The sequence below is a fragment of the Catharus ustulatus genome, chromosome 31 (genome assembly GCF_009819885.2).
Source record: "Catharus ustulatus isolate bCatUst1 chromosome 31, bCatUst1.pri.v2, whole genome shotgun sequence".
Lineage (NCBI taxonomy): Eukaryota > Metazoa > Chordata > Aves > Passeriformes > Turdidae > Catharus > Catharus ustulatus.
The window spans coordinates 693,421-716,793 of record NC_046251.1 but is presented as its reverse complement, the minus strand read 5'-3'; the positions used below and the strand labels follow the sequence as shown (position 1 = coordinate 716,793).

Below are 23,373 nucleotides of genomic sequence, written 5' to 3'. Positions count from 1 at the left end.
GGATAGGAAATTTCAAAACTATAAATTTTGGGTTTTTGGGGTTTGTCTCATAGGGATTAGAAATTTTAAAATCATAAATTTTGGGGTTTTCTCCCCATTGGGAGGAGAAAATTCCCTGAGCTGGATTCGATCCTGGAGGGGAAAATCAGAAATTTTGGGGTTTTTTGGGGTTTGTATCATTGGGGTGAGAAATATTAAAATGATCAATTTTGGGTTTTCTCCCCATTGGGAGAAATTTCAAAATCATAAAATTTAGGTTTTTTCATTTAGGATGGGTTTATTTGGAATGGGTTTATTTGGGATTGGTTTATTTGGGATTGGTTCATTTGGGATGGGTTATTTTGGGATGGGTTCATTTGGGATTGGTTTATTTGGGATTGTTTTGTTTGGGATGGGTTCATTTGGGGTCAGTTTATTTGGGATTGGTTCATTCAGGATCGGTTCATTTGGGATTGGTTTATTTGGGATCAGCTCCATTTGGGATTGGTTTATTTGGGATCAGCTCCATTTGGGATTGGTTTATTTGGGGTTGGTTTATTTGGGATGGGTTCATTTGGGATCAACTTCATTTGGGATGGGTTTATTTAGAATTGGTTCATTTGGGATCAGTTTATTTGGGGTCAACTCCATTTGGGATTGGTTCATTTGGGATTGGTTTGTTTGGGATCAGTTCAATCAGAATCAACTCCATTTGAGATCGTTTCATTTGGGATCAGTTTATTCAGGGTCAGATTAATTTGGGATTGATCCATTTGGGGTCAGTTTAATCAGAATCAGCTCCATTCGGGATGGGTCCTTTTGGGATGGGTTTATTTGGAATTGGTTCATTTGGGCTTGGTTTATTTGGGATTGGTTTATTCAGGATGGGTTTATTTGGGATCAGCTCCATTTGGGATGGGTTTATTTGAGATTGATCTTTTTGGGATTGATCTTTTTGGGATTGGTTTATTTAGGTTGGGTTCATTTGGGATTGGTTTATTTAGGATGGGTTTATTTGGGATCAGCTCCATTTGGGGTCGGTCCATTTGGGATGGGTTTGTTTGGGATGGGTTCATTTGGGATTGGTTTGGAATCAGCTCCATTTGAGATCGGTTCATTTGGGATCAGTTTATTCAGGGTCAGCTCAATTTGGGATGGGTTTATTTGGGGTCAGTTTAATCAGAATCAGCTCCATTCGGGATGGGTCCATTTGGGATGGGTTCATTTGGAATTGGTTCATTTGGGATCAGTTTATTTGGGATTGGTTCATTTGGGATTGGTTTATTTGGGATCAGTTTAATCAGAATCAGCTCCATTTGGGATGGGATTATTTGGGGTCAGATCGATTTGGGGTCAGCTCCATTTGGGGTCAACTCCATTTGGGATGGGTCCATTTGGGATTGGTTCATTTGGGCTTGGTTTATTTGGGATGGGTTTAATTTGGATTGGTTTATTTGGGATTGGTTTATTTGGGATGGGTTTATTTGGGATTGGTTTTTTTTGGGATTGGTTCATTTGGGATGGGTTTATTTGGGATTGGTTTGTTTGAGATGGGTTCATTTGGGATCAACTTCATTTGGGATGGGATCATTTATTTGGGATGGGTTTACTTGGGATCAGTTTATTTGGAATCGATTTATTTGGAACCAGCTTCATTTGAGATCGGTTCATTTGGGATCAGTTTATTCAGGGTCAGCTTAATTTGGGATTGATCCATTTGGGGTCAGATTATTTGGGGTCAGTTTATTTGGGGTCAGCTTAATCAGAATCAGCTCCATTCGGGACGGGTCCATTTGGGGTCGCTCCATTTGGGGTCGCTCCATTTGGGATTGGTTTATTCGGGACGCTCTCAGCGCTCACCTGTAAAACAAAACCCCAGCGCCGAGCTCAGCCCGGCCCCGCTCCCCCCGCCCCTCTGGGGACCCCCCAGCCCCGCCGCCCCCTCCCCACGGGCTCTGTGGGGCCGGGACCCTTTTGGGGGCGCTGACCTGGGGGCCGCAGCCCCCGTGCGCACCCGAAGACGAAGTTGCTGAGCTTTGTGATCAGCCAGTCCAGCGCGTCCGTGAGGCGCGACAGGAGCCCCGAGTTCTTCTGGGCTGCGGCCTCTGCGGGGCAAAACCGGGGGGCTCCAGAACCTCGGGGGGCTGCAGAACCTCGGGGGGCTCTGAGCCCCCTCCCCACACAGAATGAGGGTAAAACCAGGGGCTCCAGAACCTCGGGGGGCTGCAGAACCTCGGGGGGCTCCGAGCCCCCTCCCCACACACAGTCAGGGCAAAACCGGGGGGCTCTGATACCCCGGGGGGCTGCAGAGCCTCGGGGGGCTCCGAGCCCCCTCCCCACACAGAATGAGGGTAAAACCGGGGGCTCCAGAACATCGGGGGGCTCCAGAACCTCGGGGGGTTCCAGAACATCGAGGGGCTCCGAGACCCCTCCTCACACACAGTCAGGGCAAAACCGGGGGGCTCCAGAACATCGAGGGGCTCCGAGACCCCTCCTCACACACAGTCAGGGTAAAAGCGGGGGGCTGCAGCTCCCCGAGGGGCTCTGGCACCCCAAGGGACTCTGAGCCCCCTCCCCAGCACCCCGGGGGGCTCCGGTACCTCCTGGGGCTCTGAGCCCCCTCCCCAGCACCCCAAGGGGCTGTGAGCCCCCTCCCCACACATAGCGAGGGCAAAACAGGGGGGCTCTGCTACCCCGGGGGGCTGCAGAACCTCGGGGGGCTCCGAGCCCCCTCCTCACACACAGCAGGGGTAAAACCGGGGGGCTCCAATACCCCGGGGGGCTCCGGCAACCCAAGGAGCTCTGAGCCCCCTCTCCAGCATCCCGGGGGGCTCCAGAACATCGAGGGGCTCTGAGCCCCCTCCCCACACACAGTGAGGGTAAAACCGGGGGGCTCCAATACCCCGGGGGGCTCCAGAACATCGAGGGGCTCCGAGCCCCCTCCCCAGCACCCCGGGGGACTCCTGCACCCCGAGAGACTCTGAGCCCCCTCCCCAGCACCCTGAGGGGCTCCGAGCCCCCTCCCCAGCACCCCGAGAGACTCTGAGACCCCTCCCCAGCACCCCGAGGGGCTCCGAGCCCCCTCCCCGCACACAGCGGTGGCGCTGGCCCTTGGCACGTCCTGAGCGCCCTGGAGGTGACACCGTCCCCTGGCAGTGTCACCGTCCCCGGAGCTGGGACAGGGATGTGGGGTCGCTCCCAGGGATGTGGGATCATTCCCAGGGTTCTGAGATCGTTCCCAGGATTGTGGGATTGTTCCCAGGGATGTGGGATTGTTCCCAGGGATGTGGGATCGTTCCCAGGGATCGCTCCCAGGATTGTGGGATCATTCTCAGGATTGTGGGATCGTTCCCAGGTATATGGAATCGTTCCCAGGGATCGTTCCCAGAGATGTGGGATCGTTCCCAGGTTTCTGGGATCATTCCCAGGGTTTTGGGATCGTTCTTAAGGATATGAGATCATTCCCAGGGATGTGGGATCGTTCTCAGGATTGTGGGATCATTCCCAGGGACGTGGGGTCTTTCCCAGGGATCGTTCCCAGGATTGTGGGATCGTTCCAAGGTATATGGGATCATTCCCAGGGATCATTCCCAGGGTTTTGAGATCATTCCCAGGGTTGTGGGATCGTTCTTAGGGATGTGGGATCGTTCCCAGGGATCGTTCCCAGGTATATGGGATCATTCCCAGGGATCATTCCCAGGGCTGTGGGATCGTCCCCAGCTCACCCGGCAGCACCAACCCCACCCAGGAGCAGGAGCAGAACCCAAAGATCGGCCCTTCCTTCCCTCGGGGGCCCGGGGGGTTTTATGGGGGGGTTCCAAACCTTGCAGCCGGGTCGCCAGCTCCGCGAGGAGGGTGGGATCCAGGGTGGGCTCCTCGGGCTCCTCCTCGGGACCCTCAGACTCCTCGGGATTTTCTTCAGCATCCTCGGACTCCTCGGGGTTTTCTTTGGGGTCTTCGGATTCTTCAGGGTTCTCTTTGGGGTCCTCGGACTCCTCGGGGTTTTCTTCAGCATCCTCTGACTCTTCAGGGTTTTCTTTGGGGTCGTTGGACTCCTCCGGGCTTTCTTTGGGGTCTTCGGATTCTTCGGGGCTCTCTTCAGCATCCTCGGACTCCTCGGGGTTTTCTTTGGGATCCTCGGACTCCTCGGGCTCCTCTTCAGCATCCTCGGACTCTTCGGGATTCTCTTCGGGATCCTCGGATTCTTCAGGGCTCTCTTTGGGATCCTCAGACTCCTCGGGGTTTTCTTCAGCATCCTCTGACTCTTCGGGGCTCTCTTTGGGGTCTTCGGACTCTTCAGGGTTCTCTTCAGCATCCTCGGACTCCTCGGGATTTTCTTTGGGGTCTTCGGACTCCTCGGGGTTTTCTTCAGCATCCTCTGACTCTTCGGGGCTCTCTTTGGGATCCTCGGACTCCTCTGGCTCCTCATCGGACTCCTCGGACTCTTCGGAGCTCTCTGTGGGATTCTCGGACTCTTTGGGGCTCACATCGGGCTCCTCCTCCTCCAGCGCTTCATTTTCGGGGTCCAGGAGCGCTCGGGGTTCGTTTTCTGGGTCCAGCAGCCACCAAAACGCGTGGGGTTCATTTTCGGGGTCCAGGAGAGCTTCGGGTTCATTTTCTGGGTCCAGGAGAGCTTCGGGTTCATTTTCGGGGTCCCCCAGCAACCCCAGCAGAGGGTGGGGTTCATTTTCGGGGTCCAGGAGAGCTTGGGGTTCATTTTCGGGGTCCAGCAGAGCGTGGGGTTCGTTTTCGGGGTCCAGGAGAGCTTCGGGTTCGTTTTCGGGGTCCAGCAGAGCTTCGGGTTCATTTTCGGGGTCCAGGAGCTCCTTGAGTTTTTCCAGGAGCCCCTTCGGGCTCCGCTTCTCCACAGGATCTGGGGAAGGAACGGCAGAGCTGGAATCAACTCCTGGGAGGGGGTCGGGACCCCCAGGACCCCCCTGGGAACACCCCGAGCACCCCGATCCCCGTCCCGCACCATCCGGGACCCTCCCAGTGCCACCCAGTCATTCCCATTGCCTCCCAGTGTCACCTCAGTGCCACCCAGTACCACCCAGTGCCACCCAGTACCACCCAGTGCCTCCCAGTGCCTCCCAGTGCCTCCCAGTGCCACCCAGTGCCTCCCAGTACCATCCAAATACCCTCCCAGTGCCCCCCAGTGCCTCCCAGTCATTCCCAGTGCCACCCAGTGCCTCCCAGTGCCATCCCAGTGCCTCCCAGTCATTCCCACTGCCTCCCAGTGCCTCCCAGTGCCACCCCAGTGCCACCCCAATGCCACCCAGCACCATCCAAATACCCTCCCAGTGCCTCCCATTGCCTCCCAGTACCATCCCAGTGCCTCCCAGTGCCACCCCAGAGCCTCCCAGTGCCACCCAGTGCCACCCAGTGCCACCCAGTGCCATCCCAGTGCCTCCCAGTGCCTTCCAGTACCACCCAGTGCCTCCCAGTGACATCCAGCGCCACCCTGTACCTCCCCAGTGCCTCCCAGTACCACCCAGTACCATCCCAGTACCATCCAAATACCCTCCCAGTGCCTTCCATTGCTTCCCAGTCATTCCCAGTGCCTCCCAGTGCCTCCCAGTGCCACCCAGTGCCACCCTTTGCCTCCCCAGTACCATCCCAATACCCTCCCAGTGCCTCCCAGCGCCTCCCAGTGCCTCCCAGTCATTCCCAGTGCCACCCCAGTGCCTCCCAGCGCCCCCCCGGTGCCAGCCCGTGTCCCCAGCTCACGGGCAGTGGCCAGCGTGGCCACCAGCCCGGCCAGCAGCAGCAGCAGCAGCATCGAGCTCCGGAGCTCCATCCTGGCGGGTCCGGTCCGGGATGAGCCGGGTCCGGGCTCGGATCCTTTTCAAGGCGCTCGGACACGTGCGGGATTTTCCAGGTGTGCCCAGGTGTCCGTGCCAGGCCCGGGATTAACCCGGATTAACCCGCGCCCCCCCCCGGGACAGCCCCGGGGCAGTTCCTGAGTGCTCAGAGCTCCCACGGAGCTGCCAGGATCGCGATTCGGAGAGTCCCAGTGTATCCCAGTGTATCCCAGTGCATCCCAGTGCATCCCAGTGCACTCCCAGTGCACCCCCAGTGCTCCCCAATGCTCCCCCAGTGCTTCCCAGTGCATCCCAGTGCTTCCCAGTGCACCCCCAGTGCACCCCCAGAGCATCCCAGTGCACCCCCAGTGCATCCCAGTGCATCCCAGTGCATCCCAGTGCACCCCCAGTGCATCCCCAGTGCACCCCAGTGTCCCCCAGTGCATCCCAGTGTACCCCAGTGCATCCCAGTGTTCCCCAGTGCACCCCCAGTGCACCCCCAGTGCACCCCCAGTGCATCCCAGTGCTCCCCCAGTGCACTCCCAGTGCACCCCCAGTGCACCCACAGTGTTCCCCAGTGCTCCCCAGTGCATCCCAGTGCTCCCCAGTGCATCCCAGTGCATCCCAGTGCATCCCAGTGCTCCCCCAGTGCTTCCCAGTGCACTCCCAGTGCACTCCTAGTGCATCCCAGTGCTCCCCAGTGCATCCCAGTGCACCCACAGTGCTCCCCAGTGCACCCCCAGTGTCCCCAGTGCATCCCAGTGCACTCCCAGTGCACCCCCAGTGCATCCCAGTGTACCCCCAGTGCCCCCCAGTGCTCCCCAGTGCATCCCAGTGCTTCCCAGTGCTCCCCAATGCTCCCCCAGTGCATCCTAGTGCACCTTCATCCCATTTTGGGATGGACACAGTGAGGACAGGGAGTGACCACGGGCTGGACACAGCCAGGACAGGGACAGTGACCACAGCCAGGACAGGGAGAGTGACCACTGGGGACAGAACCGGGGCTGGAACTGGGGTTGGATGTGGATAAGGACGGAACTGGGGCTGGAACTGGGGACAGCACTGGGGCTGGAATTGGGGCTGAGTGTGGACAGGACCGGGCTGGAACTGGGGACAGAACTGGGGCTGGAACTGGGACTTGAACCGAATGTGGATAAGGATAGAATTGGGGACAAATTTGGGAACAGAACTGGGGCTGGATGTGGATGAGGATGGAATTGGGGCTGGAATTGGGACTGGAACTGGGGCTGGATGTGGACAGGACCGGGCTGGAATTGGGGACAGCACTGGGGACAGAATTGGGGACAGAATTGGGGATGGAACCGGGGCTGGATGTGGATGAGGATGGAACTGGGGCTGGAACTGGGGCTGGAATTGGGGCTGGAACCGGGGCTGGATGTGAACAGGGACGGGACTGGAATTGGGAACAGAATTTGGGATGGAACTGGGGTTGGAACTGGGGCTGGAACCGAATGTGGATAAGGATAGAATTGGGGACAAATTTGGGAACAGAATTGGGGCTGGAACCGGGGCTGGAAGTGGCCTGGATGTGGATGGGGACAGAATTGGGGACAGAATTGGGGCTGGAACTGGGGCTGGAACCGGGGCTGGATGTGGATGAGGATGGAATTTGGGACAGAATTGGGGCTGGAATTGGGGCTGGATGTGAACAGGGACCCGGCTGGAATTGGGAACAGAATTTGGAGCAGAACTGGGGCTGGAACCGTGGCTGGATGTGGATAAGGATGGAATTGGGGACAGAACTGGGGACAGAACTGGGGACAGAATTGGGGCTGGAACCGGGGCTGGAAGTGGCCTGGATGTGGATGGGGACAGAATTGGGGACAGAACTGGGGCTGGAACCGGAGCTGGATGCCGACAGAACCCGTCTGCACCCCCAGCCCATCCCGGACACGCACTCCACCACCTCCAGCCCCAAATGTAGGACACGGGGCCCTCCCCCCTCCCTCCCTGCCCCCCCAGCAGCTCCTGCTCCCCGTGGGCAGCGGCTCCCACGCCTTGGCCGCGTCCCCTCGCTCTTGGTGCCGAGCCCAGCGATGAATCCCGGCTGTTTTTCCATCCCCCCAGCGCCCCCGGGCAGGATTTGTGCCACCTCCCCGCCTGTTCCTGCCGCTTCACAGCGTCCCCTTCATTCCCGATGGGAAAAGGAGGGTGAGGAGAGCCCCGGGCGGGGATTTGGGGCAGGGAGATCCGGGAGAGCAGAGCCAGAGCCCCCCGGGAGGGGTTTGGGATCCTGGAGCAGCGAGTTAATCCCCTGGTGGCAAAGAGGAACCTGTTTGTGTTGTTTTTCCCCATCCCGATGGAAAAATTCATCCCAAAGGGCCCCAGAATTCCCCTAAAAATCCTCCCGGGAAGCACCGCGGGGTCTGAGGTGTCCGTGGAATGTTCTGGAGCTCTGGGGACATGGGGGAGGTGTCCCAGTGTGTCCCCAACGCCATCCCTGGCCCAGGGGGTCCCAGGGGTTGGTGACATCCCCCAGGGGTTGGTGACATCATCCAGGGGTTGGTGACATCCCCCAAGGGTTGGTGGCATCCCCCAGGGGTTGGTGGCATCCCCCAGGGGTTGGTGGCATCCATGAGGGGTTGGTGACATTCATGAGGGGTTGGTGACATCAGTCAGGGGTTGGTGGCATCATCCAGGGGTTGGTGACATCCCCCAGGGGTTGGTGACATCAATCAGGGGTTGGTGACATCCCCCAGGGGTTGGTGACATCTCTCAGGGGTTGGTGACATCCCCCAGGGGTTGGTGACATCCATCAAGGGTTGGTGGCATCAGTCAGGAGTTGGTGGCATCAGTCAGGGGTTGGTGACATCATCCAGGGGCTGGTGGCATCAATCAGGGGTTGGTGACATTCACCAGGGATTGGTGACATCTCTCAGGGATTGGTGACATCCATCAGAGGTTGTTGACATCCCCCAGGGGTTGGTGGCATCAATCAGGGGTTGGTGACATCCCTCAGGAGTTGGTGACATCAATCAGGGGTTGGTGACTTCGTCCAGGGGTTGGTGACATCCCCCAGGGGTTGGTGACATCCCCCAGGGGTTGGTGACATCAGACAGGGGTTGGTGGCATTCCCCAGGGGTTGGTGACATCAGTCAGGGATTGGTGACATCAGGCAGGGGTTGGTGACATCCATCAGGGGTTGGTGGCATCCCCCAGGGGTTGGTGACATTCATGAGGGGTTGGTGACATCTGCCAGGGGTTGGTGACATCCATGAGGGGTTGGTGACATCCATGAGGGGTTGGTGACATTCACCAGGGGTTGGTGACATTCACCAGGGGTTGGTGACATCCAGGAGGGGTTGGTGACATCCATCAGAGGTTGGTGACATCCATGAGGGGTTGGTGACATCCCCCAGGGGTTGGTGACATCCCCCAGGGGTTGGTGACATCCATCAGGGGTTGGTGACATCAGGCAGGGGTTGGTGGCATCCCCCAGGGGTTGGTGACATCCATGAGGGGTTGGTGACATTCATGAGGGGTTGGTGACATCAGTCAGGGGTTGGTGGCATCATCCAGGGGTTGGTGACATCCCCCAGGGGTTGGTGACATCATCCAGGGGTTGGTGACATCCCCCAGGGGTTGGTGACATCAATCAGGGGTTGGTGACATCCATGAGGGGTTGGTGACATCAACCAGGGGTTGGTGACATCAATCAGGGGTTGGTGACATCCCCCAGGGGTTGGTGACATCAGTCAGGGGTTGGTGACATCTCTCAGGGGTTGGTGACATCCATCAGGGGTTGGTGACATCCCCCAGGGGTTGGTGGCATCTGCCAGGGGTTGGTGACATCCATCAGGGGTTGGTGACATCCATGAGGGGTTGGTGACATCAGCCAGGAGCTGGTGACATCAGTCAGGGGTGGGTGACATCCCCCAGGGGTTGGTGACATCAGTCAGGGGTTGGTGACATCCATCAGGGGTTGGTGACATCCCCCAGGGGTTGGTGGCATCAGTCAGGAGTTGGTGACATCAGCCAGGGGTTGGTGACATCCCCCAGGGGTTGGTGACATCAGTCAGGGGTTGGTGACATCAACCAGGGGTTGGTGACATCCCCCAGGGGTTGGTGACATCAGTCAGGGGTGGGTGACATCCCCCAGGGGTTGGTGACATCTCTCAGGAGTTGGTGACATCAGTCAGGAGTTGGTGACATCAGTCAGGGGTTGGTGACATTCATCAGGGGTTGGTGACATTCACCAGGGATTGGTGACATCTCTCAGGGGTTGGTGACATCCATGAGGAGTTGGTGACATCACCCAGGGGTTGGTGACATCTCTCAGGGGTTGGTGACATTCACCAGGGGTTGGTGACATCCCCCAGGGGTTGGTGACATCCATCAGAGGTTGGTGACATTCCCCAGGGGTTGGTGACATCCCCCAGGGGTTGGTGACATCCACGAGGGGTTGGTGACATCCATGAGGGGTTGGTGACATCCATGAGGGGTTGGTGACATCCCCCAGGGGTTGGTGACATCCACGAGGGGTTGGTGACATCCATGAGGGGTTGGTGACATCCATGAGGGGTTGGTGACATTCCCCAGGGGTTGGTGACATCCCCCAGGGGTTGGTGACATCCACGAGGGGTTGGTGACATTCATGAGGGGTTGGTGACATCCCATAGGGGTTGGTGACATTCACCAGGGGTTGGTGACATCCCCCAGGGGTTGGTGACATCCATCAGAGGTTGGTGACATCCATGAGGGGTTGGTGACATCCCCCAGGGGTTGGTGACATCCATCAGGTGTTGGTGACATCAGTCAGGGATTGGTGACATCAACCAGGGGTTGGTGACATCATCCAGGGGTTGGTGACATCTCTCAGGAGTTGGTGACATCAGTCAGGAGTTGGTGACATCAGCCAGGGGTTGGTGACATTCATGAGGGGTTGGTGACATCCCATAGGGGTTGGTGACATTCACCAGGGGTTGGTGACATCCCCCAGGGGTTGGTGACATCGTCCAGGGGTTGGTGACATCTCTCAGGGGTTGGTGACATCCCCCAGGGGTTGGTGACATCAATCAGGGGTTGGTGACATCCCCCAGGGGTTGGTGACATTCACCAGGGGTTGGTGACATCCCCCAGGGGTTGGTGACATCCATGAGGGGTTGGTGACATCCATGAGGGGTTGGTGACATCCCCCAGGGGTTGGTGACATCTCTCAGGGGTTGGTGACATCCCCCAGGGGTTGGTGACATCAATCAGGGGTTGGTGACATCCCCCAGGGGTTGGTGACATTCACCAGGGGTTGGTGACATCCCCCAGGGGTTGGTGACATCCATGAGGGGTTGGTGACATCCCCCAGGGGTTGGTGGCATCAGACAGGGATGGCATGGGATGGGATTTATGGGATGGAATGGGAATGGGATGGGATCGATGGGATTTATGGGATTTAGGGGTTTATGGAATGGGATTTAGGGGATGGAATAGGATGAGAACGGGATTAATGGGATGGGAGTTATGGGATTGATGGGATTTATGAGATGGGATTTATGGGAATTATGGGATAGGATTTATGGGACGGGATGGGTTGAGAATGGGATTGATGGGATTGATGGGATGGGATGAGACTGGGAATGGGATTTATGGGATGTTTTTTGATTTTTGGGATTTTTGGGATTGATGGGACTGATGGGATGGCATTGATGGGACTGATGGGATTGATGGGACTGATGGGATTGATGGGATTAATGGGATGGAATGGGATGAGAATGGGATTGGTGGGATGGCATTGATGGGATTTTTGGGATTGATGGGATTTTTGGGATTGATGGGATTGATGGGATTGATGGGATTGATGGGATTGATGGGATTGATGGGATTTTTGGGATTGATGGGATTGATGGGATTTTTGGGATTGATGGGATGGGACAGGGACTGGGCAGTGACACCGGGCCGGGGATGGCACCGGGGGGTCCCGGTCACACCCGGGTTTGGGGTCACCCCCGTGCCCAGGACGGGAATGGGATCCAGCAGCGACCCATACCCCGGGTTTTGGGATCTTCCCCCCATCCCGGTGTTTTGGGGTTCCCGGGGATAAGCCGGGCTGAGCCGGGCCGATCCGGGCCGAGCCGGGCCGATCCCGGCCTGGCCGCTCGCCACGGGGAAGCCCCGGGGCTGTTGGGGCTGCGGGATTTCCCTTTGCCAGGGACGAGGAGGGAGGGGACAGTGACAAAGGGACAGTGACACAGGGACAGGGACACAGAGAGTGACACAGGGACAGCGACACAGGGACAGTGACAAAGGGACAGTGACACAGGGACAGTGACAAAGGGACAGTGACACAGTGACAGGGACAGCGACAAAGGGACAGTGACACAGGGACAGTGACACAGGGAGTGACACAGGGACAGCGACACAGGGACAGTGACACAGTGACAGGGACAGCGACAAAGGGACAGTGACACAGGGACAGTGACACAGGGAGTGACACAGGGACAGCGACACAGGGACAGTGACACAGGGACAGCGACACAGAGAGTGACACAGGGACAGCGACACAGGGACAGTGACACAGGGACAGCGACAAAGGGACAGGGACACAGAGAGTGACACAGGGACAGCGACACAGGGACAGTGACACAGGGACAGTGACAAAGGGACAGTGACACAGCGATAGGGACAGTGACACAGGGACAAAGGGACAGCGACACAGGGACAGTGACAAAGGGACAGTGACACAGGGACAGTGAAAAAGGGACAGCGACAAAGGGACAGCGACAAAGGGACAGCGACACAGGGACAGTGACAAAGGGACAGTGACAAAGGGACAGCGACAAAGGGACAGCGACACAGGGACAGTGACACAGTGACACAGGGACAGCGGTGGCTCCTTGCCCATGCCCTGGGCTCGCAGCTGAGGTGACACAGGACCTGTCCCCGTCGTGCCACCCCCCCCACCCCAATCACGGACAGAGCCACCGTGTCACCCTTCGGGGACTTTATTGTGTCCCCAGCCGTCCCCTCCAGTGTAACCAACGCGGCCAAAGCGCAGGGGATGTCCCCAAGGGTTGGGGACACATCCCAAGGGTTGGGGACACGTCCACAGGGGGTGGGGACACATCTCCGAGGCTGGGGACACATCTCCAAGGGTGAGGACATGTCCCCAATGGTTGGGGACACATCCCAGGGGTTGGGGACACATCTCCAAGGGTGAGGACATGTCCCCAAGGGTTGAGGACACGTCCCCACCGCAGCCACAGGTCCAGGGGACGAGGAGGGGACACAAAAAGATGAAATGTCCCAAGTCCGGAGGTCTTTGGGGACAAATCCTGAGTCCGGAGGTTTTTTCTGTGCCACACCCACGGCACTCGTGTCACACTCGTGTCACACCCACAGCACTCGTGTCACACTCGTGTCACACACAGGCGTGTCACATCCACACTCGTGTCACACACACACACAGAGAGCCACTCGTGTCACACACACGTGTCACACACACAGTCACACGTGTCACACACGTGTCACACACTCGTGTCACACTCGTGTCACAAACACAGCCACACGTGTCACACGCGTGTCCCAAACGTCCGTGCGACACCGGGCCCGGGTGCCGCGTCCTGCCGAGGTGGCCTCAGGTGAGCCAGGGGGGGAGCGGCCCCTGGAAGGCGGAGCCTGCGGGGACAAGGAGGGGACACGGTGGGGACAGGGTGGTGACAAGGTGGGGACAAGGAGAGACACAGTGGGGATATGGAGGGGACATGGAGGGGACAAGGAAGGGACAAGGAGGGGACAAGGAAGGGAAAAAGATGGGGACAAGGTGAGGACATGGAGGGGACAGGGAGGGGACAGGGAGGGGACAGGGAGGGGACAAGGTGGGGACACAGAGGGGACACAGAGGGGACACGGAGGGGACATGGAAGGGACAAGGAGGGGACATGGAGCGGGAAGGGAAGGGACAAGGAGGGGACACAGAGGGGACACAGAGGGGACAAGGAGGGGACAAGGCAGGGACAAGATGGGGACAAGGTGGGCACACAGTGGGGATGTGGACGGGACATGGAGGGGACAGAGAGAGGACAGGGAGGGGACAAGGTAGGGACAAGGAGGGGACACAGAGGGGATATGGAGGGGACAAGGAGGGGACAGGGAGGGGACAGGGAGGGGACAGGGAGGGGACATGGAGGGGACAAACTGGGGATTTAGAGGGGACAAGGAGGGGACACGGTGGCACCGGGCAGTGTCCCCGGGGGGTGGCAGAGTCCCCAACTCACTCCTAAGGGTCCTGATGGGGGGGTGGGGGGAGCGGGCGGCTTCATCATCATCATCATCATCATCATCATCATCATCATCATCTTCACCTTCATCATCTTCATCATCATCATCATCCTCCTCACTCAACACCTGCGGGGGGGTTGGTGCCGGGCTGAACGTGTCGCCGCTGTCGCGACAAAGGTGTTGTCACCGCTGTCGCGACAAAGGTTTTGTCACCGCCCCCGCGTGTCCCCGCTGTCCCCACGCGTGGCCCGGCCCGGTCCGTGCGTGACAGAGCCCGGGGGGTGGGGGTGACCCGGGCTCGGTCCCCGGGCCTCTGAATCATTTAAAACTTAAACTCTGAATCATTTAAAGCTTAAAACTCAAACCCTGAATCATTTAAATGTTAAACCCTGAATCATTTAAAGCTCGAGCCTTAAACTCTGAATCATTTAAAACTTAAAAGCCTCCAAGGCTCCGGGGACATTTCCTGCTCCAGATCCTTCCCCTCCTCCTCCTCCTCTTCCTCCTCTTCCTCCTCCATCTCCTGATCCTGATCCTGATCCTGATCCTCATCCTCATCCTCATCCTCATCTCATCCTCATCCTCATCCTCCTCATCCTCCCTCATCCTCTTCATCCTCCTCCTCTTCCTCCTTCTCTTCCTCCTCATCCTCCTCTTCCTCCTTTTCTTCATCCTCATCCTCATCCCATCCTCCTCCTCCTCCTTCTCTTCCTCCTCATCCTCTTCATCCTCCTCACCCTCCTCTATCTCCTGATCCTCATCCTCATCCTCTTCCTCCTCGTCTTCCTCCTTCTCTTCCTCCTCCTCCTCTTCCTCCTTTTCTTCCTCCTCCTTCTCCTCCCCCTCCTCTTCCTCATCTCCTCCATCTCGTGACCCTCATCCTCATCCTCTTCATTCTCCTCATCCTCCTCTTCCTCTTCCTCTTCTTCCTCTTCCTCCTCTTCCTCCTCTTCCTCCTCCTCCTCTTCCTTCATCTCCTCCTTCTCTTCCTCCTTCTCCTCATCCTCATCCTCCTCCTCCTCCTCATCCTCATCCTCATCCTCATCCTCATCCTCATCCTCTTCCTCCTTCATCCTCATCCTCCTCCTTCCCCTCCTCCTCTTCCTCCTTCTCTTCCTCTTCCTCTTCCTCCTCATCCTTCTATTCCTCCTCATCCTCTTCATCCTCATCCTTCTCTTCCTCCTCATCCTCATCCTCATCTCATCCTCCTCCATCTCCTGATCCTCATCCTCATCCTCTTCATCCTCCTCATCCTCCTTCTCTTCCTCTTCACGCTCCTCCTCCTCCATCGCCTCATCCTCATCCTCCCCATCCTCTTCATCCTCTTCCTCTTCCTCCTCCATCTCCTTCTCCTCCTCCTCTTTCTCTTCCTCCTCTTCCTTCATCTCCTCCTCCTCTTCCTCCTTCTCCTCATCCTCCCCATCCTCCTCCTCCTCATCCCATCCTCCTCCTCCTCCTCATCCTCCTCCTCTTCCTCCTTTTCTTCATCCTCCTCCTCTTCCTCCTCCCCCTCCTCCTCCCCTCCTCCTCTTCCTCCTCTTCCTCCTCCTCTTCCTCCTTTTCTTCCTCCCCCTCCTCTTCCTCACCTCCTCCATCCCCGCTCTCTCCTCCTCTCCTCTCCGCTCCGGATTTTTGGGGACCGTCCCGGGGGTCCCTCCTGGGTGACCCCGGGGGCTCTCGGGGGTGTCCCCAACCCCCCGCGTGTCCCTCGTGTCCCCTCCGGCCCCGCCACCCCCCCGGATATGGGGACAGCAGCGCTCCGGGTGTCCCCACGCTGTCCCGACAGCGTCCCATGTCGCCGACAATCGCCTCGTGTCGCGATCCTTCCGAAGCCCCCCGACCCCCGGGGTGTTGGGGGTGACCCCCCATGTCCCCCCCCCGGGGATGTCGCCGTGTCCCCTCCCCGTGTAGAGGCACAGCGAGGTCACCGCGCGCTTCAGGCGCGGCTCGACACTGTCGGGGATGTCGCGATAGGGCCGGGGGGCGGCGATGCGCTGCAGGGGGATCCGCGATACGTGCGAGTAGAGGCAGAAAAAAGCGTCGGCGGTGGCGGCCAAGGCCTGGAACTGCTGGAAGCGACCTGGCGGGGACACTGGGGGGTCAGGAGGTGACATTGAGGGGTCAGGGGAGCTCGGGGTGATCCCCAAATCCCGCCCGGGGAAACTGAGGCACGGGAGCGTTTGCCATCAGCCCAAGAGGGACCGAGGGGATAGCGGGGACAGCGGGACACTGGGGACAGGGGACACCCAGAGGACACCAGGGGGACATTGGGGCACACAGGGGGACACTGGGGCCATCGGGGACATTGGGGCCATTGACTGGGGACATTGGGGACATTGGGATCAGAGGGACAGGAGGCCATTGGGGACCCTGAGGACACTGAGGACACTGAGGACTCTGGGGACACTGAGGACTCTGGGGACACTGAGGACTCTGGGGACACTGAGGACCCCGAGAACCCCGAGGACCCCGAGGACCCTGGGGACACTGAGAACCCTGGGGACCCCGAGGACACTGAGGACACTGGGGACACTGAGGACCCCGGGGACGCTGGGGACTCTGGGGACCCTGAGGACACTGGGGACACTGAGGACCCTGAGGACCCTGGGGACACAGGGACACTGAGCACACTGGGGACACTGAGGACACTGGGGACAGTGGCGAGCCTGGGGACACTGAGGACACTGAGAACCCTGGGGACAGTGGGGACACTGAGGACACTGGAGACACTGGGGGACATTGGGGACACTGGGGCCACTGGGGACAGCGGGACAGGGCGACATTGGGGCCATTGATTGAGGACCCTGAGAGCCCTGGGGACACTGAGGACACTGAGGACACTGAGGACCCTGAGGACACTAAGGACCCTGAGGACCCTGAGGACACTGAGGACCCGGGCGACTCTGGGGACACTGAGAACCCCGAGGACCCTGAGGACCCTGGGGACATGGGGACACTGAGGACACTGGGGACACTGAGAACCCTGGGGACAGTGGGGACACTGAGGACCCTCGGGACACTGGGGACACTGAGGACACTGAGGACCCTGAGGAGTCTGGGGACACTGAGGACACTGAGGACCCTGGGGACACTGGGGACAGTGGGGACACTGAGGACCCTGGGGACACTGGGGACAGTGGGGACACTGAGGACCCTGGGGACACTGGGGACATTGGAGACACTGGGGCCACTGGGGACAGTGGGACAGGGGGACATTGGGGTCATTGATTGGGGACACTGAGGACCCTGGGGACCCTGAGGACACTGGGGACACTGAGAACCCTGAGGACACTGGGGACACCGGGGACACTGAGGACACTGAGCACCCTGAGGACCCTGGGGACTCTGGGGACACTGGGGACATTGGGGGGACACTGGGGCCACTGGGGATGGCGGGACAGGGGGACATTGGGGTCATTGATTGGGGACACTGAGGACCCTGGGGACCCTGGGGAACTGAGGACCCCGAGGACCCTGGGGACACTGAGAACACTGAGGACACTGAGAACACTGAGGACACTCAGGACACTCAGGACACTGAGGACCCCGAGGACCCTAGGGACCCTGAGGACACGGTGACACTGAGGACACTGAGGACCCTGGGGACACGGTGACACAGTGACACGTGGCCAGGGTGACACGGTGACACGGGGCCACGGTGACACGGTGACACAGGGCCAGGGTGGCACTCACTGGCCAGCTGCAGGCTCGTGTCCTCCATGCGCTGTCGCCTCTCCTGGGCCCGCAGGAACAGCCCCAGGTCGATGCCGCTCGCCCGGGACGGGCACGAGAAGAAGCGCGGGGGGACCCGGGCAGAGACCCCCGGGTCGGGCCCCGCAAAGCCCAGGCTGAGCAGGATGGCCTCGGGGTCCGACTGCCACTGTGACAGCACGTGCGACAGGCTGGGGGGGACAGGGACAGAGTCAGGGACACGGGCAGGGGACAGGGACAGAGTCAGGGACACGGGCAGGGGACGGGGACAGTGTTAGGGACACGGGGAGAGGGACAGGGACAGAGTCAGGGACACGGGCAGGGGACGGGGACAGTGTCAGGGACACCGGGATGGGGACACGGGCAGGGGACACGGCCTCTGTGAGCCACCCTGAGCCTCCAGGAGGAGACAGGGACAGCGGCAGGGACACGGGGATGGGACAGGGACAGTGTCAGGGACACGGGCAGGGGACACGGGGAGGGGGACGCGACCACCCCGAGCCACCCTGAGCCAACTGGAGGGGACAGGGACAGAGTCAGGGACACGGGCAGGGGACAGGGACAGTGTCAGGGACACGGGCAGGGGACAGGGACAGAGTCAGGGACACGGGCAGGGGACTCGGGCAGAGACCCCCGGGTGGGGCCCCGCAAAGCCCAGGCTGAGCAGGATGGCCTCGGGGTCCGACTGCCACTGTGACAGCACGTGCGACACGCTGGAGGGGACGGGGACAGAGTCAGGGACACGGGGAGGGGACAGGGACAGTGTCAGGGACACCGGGATGGGGACAGGGACAGCGTCAGGGACACGGGGAGAGGGACATGGCCTCGAGGAGGGGACAGTGACAGTGTCAGGGACACGGGCAGGGGACAGTGACAGCGTCAGGGACACAGGCAGGGGGACACGGCCTCCATGAGGGGACAGTGACAGTGTCAGGGACACCGGGAGGGGACAGGGACAATGTCAGGGACACGGGGAGGGGACACGGACAGCGTCAGGGACACGAGGAGGGGACAGTGACAGTGTCAGGGACACGGGGAGGGGACAGGGACAGAGTCAGGGATACGGGCAGGGGACAGGGACAGTGTCAGGGACACCGGGATGGGGACAGGGACAGCGTCAGGGACACCGGGATGGGGACACGGCCTCCAGGAGGGGACAGGGACAGAGTCAGGGACACGGGCAGGGGACAGGGACAGAGTCAGGGACACGGGGAGGGGACAGGGACAGAGTCAGGGATACGGGCAGGGGACAGGGACAGTGTCAGGGACACCGGGATGGGGACAGGGACAGCGTCAGGGACACCGGGATGGGGACACGGCCTCCAGGAGGGGACAGGGACAGAGTCAGGGACACGGGCAGGGGACAGGGACAGAGTCAGGGACACGGGGAGGGGACAGCGACAGCGTCAGGGACACGGGAAGGGGGACAGGGACAGCGTCAGGGACACCGGGAGGGGACAGCGACAGCCCTGGGGACACCGGGATGGGGACACGGCCTCAAGGAGGGGACAGCGACAGCGACAGCGACACGGACAGGGGACAGGGACAGTGTCAGGGACACCAGGATGGGGACACGGCCACCCCGAGCCACCCTGAGCCAGTTGGAGGGGACAGTGACAGCGTCAGGGACACGGGGAGGGGACAGGGACGGTGTCAGGGACACCGGGATGGGGACAGTGACAGAGTCAGGGACATGGGGCGGGGACAGGGACAGCGTCAGGGACACCGGGAGGGGACAGGGACAGTGTCAGGGACACCGGGATGGGGACAGGGACAGCGTCAGGGACACCGGGAGGGGACAGGGACAGTGTCAGGGACACCGGGATGGGGACAGTGACAGTGTCAGGGACACCGGGATGGGGACACGGCCTCTGTGAGCCACCCCTGAGACTGAGAGAGGGGACAGCGACAATGTCAGGGACACGGGGGTGGGGACACGGCCTCCCTGAGCCTCCCCCTGCCTTACCTGGAGCTGGAGGTGACATCGGAGGTGACATCGGAGGGGACACTGGAGGCCATGCTGTCCCCAAGGCTGAGGTGCCGGTAACGCTGAGCCCTGAGTGGGGAGGGGACACTGGAGGTGACACCAGAGGGGACACTGCCGCCAGGACACACAGGGACAGTGTCCCTTACCCGTCACCTCCCCCGGGACCCCAAATTCCACCCAATCCCCCCCCAGTCTCACCTTCCCGTGTCCTGGAGGTTCCCCGGGAGCAGCAGAGCTGGAAAAGGGAGCGAGGGGACAACAGGAGGTGACAAAACTGCTTTGGGGACAATTCCCGCTCTTGTCACAGCCCGGGGGGACAACAGGGGACAGTTCCAACCCCGCTGTCCCCTCTGGGACCCCCGGTACCTTCATCCCCCAGGCTCAGCTCGTCCTCGAAGTTTCCACACGCTGCGACACAGGGAGGGGACACTGCGACACCCCCCGGGTCACCCCGGGGCCGGGTGGCGCTTGGGGACACCGAGGGGACAATGGGGACGTACCGCAGGGTCCCGGCGGTGGCGGCTCGGTCAGAGAGGGGGCCCTGGGGCACAGCAGGGCCGGGGTCAGGGGAGCTGAGACCCCCGAGACCCCCGAGACCCCCGGGATGGGGCTGGGACCCCAAAAATGGGGTTGGGACCCCCGGGTGACCCCAGGAATGGAACTGTGACCCTCGCGACCCCCGGGAATGGGGTTGGGACCCCCAAAAATGGGGCTGAGATCCCCGGGAATGTGGTTGTGACCCTTGGGACCCCCAGGAATGGGACTGGGACCCTCGGGATGGGGTTGTGACCCTTAGGACCCCCAAAAATGGGGCTAGGACCCCCGGGAATGGGGCTGGGACCCCCAAAAATGGGGCTGGGACCCCCAGGAATGAGATTGTGACCCTCGGGACCCCCGGAAATGGGGTTGTGACCCCCAAAAATAGGGTGATGACCCCAGGAATGGGGCTGTGACCCCTAGAAATGAGACTGTGACCCTCGGGACCCCCGGGATGGGACTGGGACCCCAGGAATGGGGTGGTGACCCCAGGGAATGGGGCTGGGACCCTCGGGATGGGGTTGTGACCCTTAGGACCCCCAAAAATGGGGCTGGGACCCCCGGGAATGAGACTGTGACCCTTGGGACCCCCGGGAATGGAACTGTGACCTTCGGGACGGGGCTGTGACCCTTAGGACCCCCAAAAATGGGACTGGGACCCCCGGGAATGTGACTGTGACCCTTGGGACCCCCGGGAATGGGGTTGTGACCTCCGGGTGACCCCCAGGAATGGGGCTGGGGCCTTCGGGACCCCCAGGAACGGGGCTGGGACCCCCAAAAATGGGACTAGGACCCTCGAGAACCCCGGGAATGGGGCTGGGACCCCCAAAAATGGGGTGGTGACCCCCAGGAATGAGATTGTGACCCTTGGGACCCCCAGGAATGGGGTTGGGACCCTCAAAAATGGGGTGGTGACCCCCGGAATGGGGTCGGGACCCCTAGGAATGAGACTGTGACCCTTGGGACCCCCAGGAACGGGGCTGGGACCCTCGAGACCCCCAAAAATGGGGCTGAGACCCCCGGGAATGGGACTGGGACCCTTGGGACCCCCGGAATGGGGCTGTGACCTCCGTGTGACCCCAGGAACGGCTCTGTGACCCTCGGGACCCCCGGGATGGGGCTGGGACCCCAGGAATGGGGTTGGGACCCTCGGGACCCCCGGAATGGGGTTGGGACCCTCAAAAATGGGGTGGTGACCCCAGGGAATGGGGCTGTGACCTTCGGGATGGGGTTGTGACCCTTAGGACCCTCAAAAATGGGGCTGGGACCCCCGGGATGGGGCTGGGACCCTCGGGAATGTGACTGTGACCCTTGGGACCCCCGGGAATGGGGTTGTGACCTCCGGGTGACCCCCAGGAATGGGGCTGGGGCCTTCGGGACACCCAGGAACGGGGCTGGGACCCCCAAAAATGGGACTAGGACCCTCGAGAACCCCGGGAATGGGGCTGGGACCCCCAAAAATGGGGTGGTGACCCCAGGAATGGGGCTGTGACCCTCGGGACCCCCGGGATGGGGTTGGGACCCCCAAAAATGGGGTGGTGACCCCAGGAATGGGGCTGTGACCCCTAGAAATGAGACTGTGACCCTTGGGACCCCCGGGAATGGGGCCGGGACCCTCGGGAATGGGGCTGAGACCCCAAAAATGGGGCTGGGACCCCCAAAAACGGGGCTGGGACCCTCGGGATGGGGCTGTGACCCGTAGGACCCCCGGGATGGGGCTGGGACCCCCAGAAATGGGATTGTGACTCCCGTAATGGGGTTGGGACCCTTGGGACCCCCGGGAATGGGACTGTGACCCTCGGGACTCCCAGGAATGGGGCTGTGACCCCCAAAAATGTGGCTGTGACCCCCGGGTGACCCCAGGAACGGGACTGTGACCCCCAGAAACGGGACTGTGACCCCCAGGAACGGGGCTGTGACTCCCGGAATGAGGCTGAGACCCCCGGGAATGGGGTTATGACCCCCGGGTGACCCCAGGAACGGGACTGGGACCCCTGGAATGGGGTTGTGGCCCCCGAGTGTCCCCCCCCGTCCCCCCTCACCCGCAGTCCCGCAGCCACCTCCGGATCTCGCTGCAGACGCTTCCTGGGGAGGGGAGGGACACAAACACCCGTGAGGGGTCCCAGCCCAGCCCGGGGGTCCCTCCCGCCCCCCGGGGGTGTCCCTGACCTTTGTCCAGGTGTGGTGGCCGCTCCCAGGGCTGCTCTTCCTCCTCCTCCTCCTCCTCCTCCGGCCAGCCCCGGCTCTGCCACGGGCAGGACACGAGCACCGGGGGTCCCTCCATGGCCGGAGGGGTCTGGGGGGTCCCTGAGGGGGTGAGAGGGACGTGAGGAGGGGGCTGGGAGGGTCCGGGGGGGGTGGGAGGGTCCAGGGGTTTGGTGGGGAGGTGGAGGGTGGGGGCTGGGCGTGCTGGGGGGGGGGTTGGGGTATCCTGGGGTGGGGTTTGGGGGATCCTAGGGGGGTTTGGGGTATCCCGGGGTGGGCTTGGGGTGTCCCAGAGTGGGCTTGGGGTATCCCAGGGTGGGTTCTGAGCATCCCAGGGTGGGTTTGGGGTATCCCAGGGACATCTGGGGAGGTCAGGGTGGGCTCTAAGCTGGTCAAGGTGGGCTTGGGGTATCCTGGGGTGGGCTTGGGGTATCCCAGGGTGGGTTTGGGACATCCCGGGGTGGGCTCGGGGTATCCTGGGGTGGGCTTGGGGTATCCTGGGGGGAGTTTGGGGTATCCCAGGGTGGGCTTGGGGTATCCCGGGATGGGTTTGGGGGATCCCAGGGGCATCTGGGGAGTTCAAGGTGGGTTCTGGGCATTCCTGGCTGGGTTTGGGGGATCCCAGGGTGGGCTCGGGGTATCCTGGGATGGGTTTGGGGTATCCCAGGGACATCTGGGGAGGTCAGGGTGGGCTCTGGGCTGGTCAAGGTGGTCTTGGGGTACCCCAGGGTGGGTTTGGGGTATCCTGGGGGGGGCTTGGGGGATACCAGGGACATCTGGGGAGGTCAGGGTGGGTTCTGAGCTCGTCAAGGTGGGTTTGGGGTATCCCAGGATGGGTTTGGGGTATCCTGGGGTGGGCTTAGGGTATCCCGGGATGGGTTTGGGGGATCCCGGGATGGGTTTGGGGTATCCCAGGGACAT

At 60.7% G+C, this 23,373-nt stretch overlaps 2 protein-coding genes and 1 long non-coding RNA gene across 3 annotated transcripts; all 3 read right to left on the bottom strand.

Moving 5' to 3' along the window:
• Nucleotides 1–1,650: 1,650 nt before the first annotated feature.
• On the bottom strand, nucleotides 1,651–4,268 carry LOC117009188. The gene is made up of 3 exons (XR_004420437.1): nucleotides 3,803–4,268; nucleotides 1,994–2,084; nucleotides 1,651–1,839 (listed from the first exon to the last, which is right to left on the bottom strand). It is a non-coding gene; the product is annotated as an uncharacterized LOC117009188 (long non-coding RNA).
• Nucleotides 4,269–4,292: 24 nt separating this feature from the next.
• Nucleotides 4,293–4,742, bottom strand: LOC117008951 (protein TsetseEP-like; the record flags this gene model as incomplete). Its single annotated transcript, XM_033083093.1, has 1 exon — nucleotides 4,293–4,742. A coding segment is annotated over one exon (450 nt), but the record flags the coding sequence as incomplete, so codon positions are not given.
• Nucleotides 4,743–14,108: 9,366 nt separating this feature from the next.
• Nucleotides 14,109–19,816, bottom strand: TESPA1 (thymocyte expressed, positive selection associated 1; the record flags this gene model as incomplete). The annotated part of the gene is made up of 4 exons (XM_033083091.1): nucleotides 19,690–19,816; nucleotides 17,706–17,914; nucleotides 15,599–16,092; nucleotides 14,109–14,138 (listed from the first exon to the last, which is right to left on the bottom strand). Coding segments are annotated over exons 1-4 (786 nt in total), but the record flags the coding sequence as incomplete, so codon positions are not given.
• Nucleotides 19,817–23,373: the final 3,557 nt, after the last annotated feature.